General features: G+C 47.4%; 1 protein-coding gene across 1 annotated transcript in view; it reads left to right on the top strand.

Moving 5' to 3' along the window:
• Positions 1 to 7,500, top strand: part of col14a1a (collagen, type XIV, alpha 1a) — a gene marked incomplete at both ends in the record, with an annotated part of 81,384 nt that overhangs the window by 46,217 nt on the left and 27,667 nt on the right. Inside the window, 6 exons of the mRNA XM_084444521.1 lie at positions 3,643 to 3,786; positions 3,993 to 4,157; positions 4,386 to 4,424; positions 4,736 to 4,874; positions 6,395 to 6,537; positions 7,101 to 7,210. Of these exons, the coding sequence (XP_084300647.1) occupies positions 3,643 to 3,786; positions 3,993 to 4,157; positions 4,386 to 4,424; positions 4,736 to 4,874; positions 6,395 to 6,537; positions 7,101 to 7,210 (740 nt within the window). The remainder of the gene's footprint in view (positions 1 to 3,642; positions 3,787 to 3,992; positions 4,158 to 4,385; positions 4,425 to 4,735; positions 4,875 to 6,394; positions 6,538 to 7,100; positions 7,211 to 7,500) is intronic.

Genomic DNA, 7,500 nt, shown 5'->3' with positions numbered 1-7,500 from the left:
TAGCTTCCTCCATCCTAGCTTCCTCCCTCCTAGCTTCCTCCCTCCTAGCTTCCTCTCTCCTAGCGTCCTCCCTCCTAGCTGCCTCCCTCCTAGCTTCCTCCCTCCTAGCTTCCTCCCTCCTAGCTTCCTCTCTCCTAGCGTCCTCCCTCCTAGCTGCCTCTCTCCTAGCTTCCTCTCTCCTAGCTGACTCTCCTAGCTGCCTCTCTCCTAGCTTCCTCCCTCCTAGCTTCCTCCCTCCTAGCTTCCTCTCTCCTAGCTTCCTCCCTCCTAGCTTCCTCTCTCCTAGCTGCCTGTCTCCTGCCCCCCTGCGGCCCCCCTGCTGTGTTAGGAGGTGGAAACAAGGGCTCTCTCTTTCAACTAGACAGTGTAATCTAGATGCCAGCAAGCTGGCTCTCTCCCTTTGGTGTGAAGAGGGGGGATTTCATGGTGTATTCTCTGTACAGCCCTTGAAATCTCAAAGGAAATTCATTTTCTTGATGTATTCTCCCCCTAAGGTAAGAAACATTGATTTTGATCATATTCTCATTTAAACCAAAGAGGGCGCTGATTACTTTTTTGGCTGACATATCAGAGAGAAAAGGTTTTAATTGAATTCAGGGAACGTCTTGCATTTGCTCCTTTCCCAGACAGAAGTCTTTGATGAGTGGATTTGCAGACTCATCCGGTGTGGCGTTGTAACAGATCACCTTGATGACACATGCCGCTGGTAACTCATCCCCACAGCTTCTGGCTCCCGTGATCCTGAGAAAGACGGGAAGACTATCCACAGTGCCGTTTTCCCTGGCCCACTTGGCCCTCACTGGGGGAAGCTGCCTGTCCCTCAGTTCCATTCCTACCCTATAGCCCGACCAAACTCATACATCATGCACACTGACCCCTAGATACACCATACACCGCAGGTGAAGAAGACGCCTGTTGTTTTGGATAGTTCACTCTATTGTGGAGCTTTGACGTTGCTCATATTGTGCCTATCTCCCTCTTGGCTGTGAACGAGGGCTTATGAGGAAGGCGTTGGGTAGCGGTCGATCTGATTTGGCGCTGCGCGGTATGGCCGTGACATCCCTTTGATGCTCTGCTCATATCTGCAGCCCATAAAACTCAACTTAACCCAGACGTGTGACTTGACTGAGACTTCACTATTCATTAAAGTGTTATCTGGGTGTCTTTCCCATGTGGAGGTGTGTTTGATAGATTGCCCGATAGAGTTAATCCCTGGAGATGCTCCTTATATTCATACCAACGGATTAAGCTGTCAGGATTTTCAGAATTACCAGTCTCATTCTCTCTTTTTTTGAACCACCAATCCAATTATTGTATTTGAATACCAAACACAGCCAGGCTGCAGGGCACAGATAAACTATGGGTTTCGGTCAAATCTGTATTTGAGTATTCCCACTCCTACTGGGTTTACCACCGTCTAAATAATGACTGCTGTGTGTATTGGAACTGCAACTACCCGATAAGACACAAGTAAACACTCACAGTGTCACTCAACTGTCTCAGGTGCCATTTTTCAGAGCGAGAATAACATCTGTGGCATGAGTGGCACAGACTTAAAGGAAAATGCTCGTTTTTGACAACCTGGACCTTATTTACGACATATTATAAGAAGTTTGACTCACCGAGATCACTTTTGTGTTGTTCGGAGGCCTGTAGAAGAAATTTAAAATCCAGCGCGAGCCAGTATATCCATGTAATGGCGGCGCACGGGGCACTGAGAATGCAGTTTCTCAAAATCCATTTTCGGCCGCTAAACGGTTGTTTTCATCAATCAGATTTGATGAATCGACAGTTGAGATTCCTCAACGCGAGCCATTGTTTCGGTTTTCAAATACGTGGTCTGTAGCCTCTGTAATATGATCTTTACACGCCTCTCCCCCACTTGCTCCAGCACGCATGCGCACAGGCCAGCGCGCAGACTGGCTATTCTCCGGCTCACATTCTCTGCGCTACGATCGTAGTTGGTGCCGAGAATATTGTCGTCGTCATTCGTCAGCAACAATCCGATCGTAGCGCAGAGAATGTGAGGGAGAATAGCCAGTCTGCGCGCTGGCCTGTGCGCATGCGTGCTGGAGCAAGTGGGGAAAGGCGTGTAAAGATCATATTACAGAGGCTACAGACCACGTATTTGAAAACCGAAACAATGGCTCGCGTTGAGGAATCTCAACTGTCGATTCATCAAATCTGATTGATGAAAACAACCGTTTAGCGGCCGAAAATGGATTTTGAGAAACTGCATTCTCAGTGCCCCGTGCGCCGCCATTACATGGATATACTGGCTCGCGCTGGATTTTAAATTTCTTCTACAGGCCTCCGAACAACACAAAAGTGATCTCGGTGAGTCAAACTTCTTATAATATGTCGTAAATAAGGTCCAGGTTGTCAAAAACGAGCATTTTCCTTTAAGACTAAGTAGTTTGATTGAGTTCCAGTGTGTGTTTACGCTGCACCTCACGGTGGGGGTAGTTCCACGCTTCCACCATTCCTCTGCAGAGTGCTGTCGGGTTTAGATCATTTCCCACCCTCGGCTAGGACAGAGACACTTGATGGGTGGGATAGCGCTGAGCCCAGGAACCCTGCAGCTGCCAAAAAACGTCCACTTTCTCTGAGGTCTCTTTTCTCCCCTTGCCTGGCCAGGTATTGTATTTCCAATTTGAGCCTGTTAAATAGAATGACGTTTTGAAACAGATATAACTCAGGCATTGTTTCGTGCTCGGAGAGAGTGGTGTTTTGCCTCCCGTGTCTGTCATTAGTCATCTTGTCTGACGGGAACGGTCTAATAAAATCTTGTAGACAGAGACAGAGAGGGGGGGGGGGGAGGGGCTGAGAGAGAAAGAGATGCAGACAGTGAGAAAGAAATAGGGAGAGAGGGAGTGAGAAATAGAGATTGATCAATAAAGAGAGATCGAAGGAGAAAGAGAGAGAAGAGAGAAATGGGGGGGTGGAGAGAGAGAGAGAGAGGCAGCCAGCTGGACAACAGCCTCAGCTTCCCTCACATTAGATTTAAGTGAAAGTGAAGTATTTCAGCAGAATGGCCAACCCTCATCATCACCACCTCACATGGCCCCGGAGTCACATACCGGGAGCAGTTTAGAACTGCTGTTCGCCTGTAACATTGGCCATGATAGAAATGGTACGTAATGTAATATGATATATGAAAAGTTATGTTTGATCCTTTCCTATTTTGTCTCCTCGGTTGACCGTTGCCCATGGTGATGGAGAATCCTCTTGGGGGCATCTTTACACTCACTCTGTGGTGGGGGGGGGGGAGGGGGTGGGCTGTCTGCGGTCTCATAGAGATGGTACTGCCCCCTCAGTCTAGGGGTCTGATGAGTTGCTTTTTGCTGGGTTTTTGTACATCACTCCATCAGTAACAGTAATGGTATTTTATATGGACGTTTTTAAAAGTGCATAAACAAACACCGTGGCATTGTGAGCCTCTTGTAACCCATTTGGGCCAAACTGAACCTCCCTTGAGGCATTACAACTGAGGATTTCAAGTGTTATCTCCCTGGGTCAATGACTGGCCTTTAGCTCACCAGACTAAAAACGTTTCACTCCCTGATCTCGATGTCCTCTCCTTGTCCTTCCTCTGTCCTCTTTCTCCCTCCTCTCCCTGTCCTCTCCCTGTCCTCTGTCCAGGCCGAGCCATCAAGCACGTGAAGGAGGCCATATTCACCCCAGAGGGCGGGGCCAGGAGGGGCGTGCCCAGGGTGCTGGTGGTGCTGACGGACGGGCGGTCCCAGGACGATGTCAACGAGGTCTCCAAAGAGATGCAGATGGAGGGTGGGTATCGCTATAGAAACGAGTACGTAGACCGTTTCTCCATAGCAACACTGTTGGAGGAGTGAGTGAACACTAATCATTATGGCGCAGGAATCGCCATATAATTAATCATTGATCACAATCACTATAAAAATGCAAAGGCAGATTAATTATCCCGTTGCAAAAAGTTCTTTGAAATCTTAAAACTGACGCCCTTGGTTGTGCAGGCCACATCATCTTTGCAATCGGCTTTGCGGACGCTGACTACGGGGAGTTGGTTAACATCGCCAGCAAGCCCAGCGACAGACACGTCTTCTTCGTAGACGACCTGGACGCTGTCAAGAGGATTGAGGAGCAGCTAATCACCTTCGTCTGTGAGGCTGCCACCGCAAGTAAGGACTGCAGCCAATCAATCACTCAAATTTTGTTTACTTCGCATGTTCGATAAGAAGAATGCAATTTAAGCATGCAGCCCATGAATAATATTTCATCCTCTTGTTTCGATTGTTGACCAGAAGTAAATGAAAATAGATTCAACATCCTTTTAACAATCGATTGACAGGGACAGTGGTGTAATGTATGACAGTGGTGTCTGAGTGTGGTGTCTCCTTGTGTTACAGCTTGCCCCTCTGTTCTGATGAGCGGAAACACGCTGGCAGGTAAGAGATGTGGGATTTTTAGGATTTTATTAGGATCCCCATTCTAGGGTCCACATACAGTATGACAGATGTGAACTGCATGTACCACAATGCAATGCAGAATGGCTCTGCTTGATGGAGACTGAACATCCATTCATATCCTATCCATACCACAACAGTGATGATGACAATGAGGATGATGATGATGATGGTGATGATGATGATGATGATGATGACGACGACGATGATGATGATGATGATGATGATGATGATGATGTTGACGACGACGACGACGACGATGACGATGATGACGATGTGTTCTCTGCCCCAAGGCTTCAGGATGATGGAGAAGTTTGGCCTGGTGGAGAAGGAGTACAGCAGTGTGCCAGGAGTGTCTCTTGAGCCTGGCTCCTTCAATAGCTTCCCCTGCTATAGGCTGCACAGAGACGCCCTCGTATCACAACCCACCAAGTAGGTCCCCAATATCCCTCCACCCACCAAGCAGATCCCCACTCACCCAGCCAAGTAGGTCCTGTGAGGGGGGGTCTGTACTAACTTTAATGTTGATGTAATCCACATCTACCTAGGGCTGCACGATTAATCGTGAATTAATCGAAATCGCGATTATGACCTCTGCAATTAACTAATCGCAAAAGGCCACAATTAATGTGATTAATAATTTTGCTTTGAATTGAGTGTGCTAGGACTACACGGACGAATCACAGGCGCTTATGCTGTCTGACCAGTCACATGTGTTCCTGCTGAGTGCGCTGTGCGTAGCAATTTCACTGAGAAGACAGATAGCAGTAGGTCAAGCCAAGTGTCACATGAGCACCCGCAGCCGTGAGTAGTGAAAAAATGAGAGAAAACGAGGTCAGTGAGTTAGTAGCAAGAAAGGGATCAGCGTCCGTGATTTGGGAGAATTTTGGTTACGAAAAAGAGTCGCTCAAGCCCAGCAGGTCATATGCAAACTGTGCAGAGCTAAAGCTATTACTTTGAAATATTAATCACAATTATTAATCACAATTACCACTTTGAAGCAAATAATCGCAATTATTATCTTTTGGCATAATCGTGCAGCCCTACATCTACCCATATCCACTGTTTAATAATCATCTCTAGCGTTACTTGGTAACATTGTCATTTTCACGAGTGGCCAGTATTCATTTTCATGTTCATTACACACAACCGTATGTTTGACGGCTAAGGGAGGGATAGAGAGCCAGCAGCCCAGAGTCGTCCCTCTGCTGCGCTGGGAGACACGCTTCAGAGGTAGGCAGGCAGCGCCAGTCAAGCAGCTCTCAGGAGACGAACGCCAGAGCTCTTTGAATCCGCTGCCCCGAGCTGCGCTCAAGGTCCCTCAAGCAATACACGGTCCCTGCCAACGAAAACGGCCACAGAGTTTTCTGAGGCCTGGCTAACCACATGTGAAGCAGTGGTCCCTAGGTATTGTGTGCAGGCTCTGTGGTGACAGATGTACTTGCGCTCCCGCACGGAATAATGTTGAACTAAGGCCCACTTTCACATGTTTAGAGGTGTGAATGTTTTCACAGTGGAGGGCTGCAGCGCCTCTAATGGTTTAATGTGTTCAGGCCCACTTTCGCAGACCTGTGGACTTTGAAGCACGTTACCGCCAAGTGAGCCACGCGTCACCAGGCAGGCTGTTATCTGCTTCGTTAGGATATGAGCTTTAATGACTTTTGTAGAAAGGCGTTGACAAAGATTTAGGGGAAGTCTTCATTTCATTTCAAACCTTTATTTATAATGTCTTGGAATCCTTTCTGAACTGTTTGCCATAGGACTAGAATGGAGGGGGGGGGGGGGGGTACATTCCATTATTTAATATTTAATGACATTCCATTATTTAATATTTAATGACGAAGGGGATTGTAGAGTCTCACCAGTGCCCAATGAGAACAACACTTCTCAAGTATGACTTCCTGTCTTCGTGTGTCAATTACCTAACCTCACTTCCTGTCCCTGTGTATCAGGTACCTGCACCCAGAGGGCCTGCCCTCTGACTACACCATCTCCATGATGCTTCGCCTCCTCCCTGAGACGCCGCAGGAACCCTTTGCATTGTGGGAGATCCTGGGCAAAGATAACAATCCCCTCGTTGGCCTCCTCCTGGACAGTACGTACCGCTTCTCTCCACCCATTCACTTCCTGAAAACACAGGAACAGAGACGCCACACACACAGTCTTTGAAAGCCCCAATTTCCTATTCACACAGTCTAAAGCACACTTGAATTATTATTATACTTTTTTTTTATTAGACCTTTATTTAACCAGGTAAGCTTATTGAGATAAAGAATCTCTTTTTCAAAAGCGACCTGGCCAAGAGGCAGCAAATTACAATACAAAAGGTTACAATACAAATAGCATACATACAATAAATAAAATAAGCTCAAGTTAGTAGTATAACAACTGATTTAAAAGCAGTGACAAACCCCAATGCCTTCAAGTTCCTTATCCTTGAGAATGTCAACAAAGCTGTCAAACGGGATTAGTTCAGGTAATTTTAAGTCAGCTTGCAAGGAATTCCATGCCAATTATGGTGTGTTAAGTTGCGAAACATATGTGTCATATACAGTAGGCTATACGTATATAAAATATACGCATGTTATTTAGTCGTAAAACCCTTCATTCCTTGATGAATAATATTTTGCTGAATTAACATTTCTCTCTCTACTTCAGATGGAGGAAAGACCCTCACCTTCTTCAACCATGACTACAAGGGAGAGTTCCAGACTGTGACCTTCGATGGTCCTGAGATCAAGAAGATCTTCCACGGCAGTTTCCATAAGGTCCGTGTCTTCTTCACTCGCTCCCGTACCACTCCCCTAATCGCGCCTCCGTTCCCCCTGCCGGCTGTCCAGCCTCCACACACCGAGCCCATCATCAGCCCCCGCCACGCCCGCCTCCCAAAGAGAGAAGCCAGCCTTTGAAAAGACAAGCCCCATCACCTCTCTGGGCGCCCACTCCCCCCGCCCCATCCCCCTCCCAGCCCTCTGGAGGACTGTGAAGAGGGCGTGCTAATGTATTCTAATGCGGCAGCCATACAGTGGGTGTGTATGTCTGCTCTGGAGGTGATCTC

This window comes from Borostomias antarcticus (genome assembly GCF_949987555.1).
Source record: "Borostomias antarcticus genome assembly, chromosome: 10".
In the NCBI taxonomy this organism is placed as follows: Eukaryota; Metazoa; Chordata; class Actinopteri; order Stomiiformes; family Stomiidae; genus Borostomias; species Borostomias antarcticus.
Note: the sequence above shows the minus strand (reverse complement) of the source record. Positions and strands in the feature narration are given on the sequence as shown.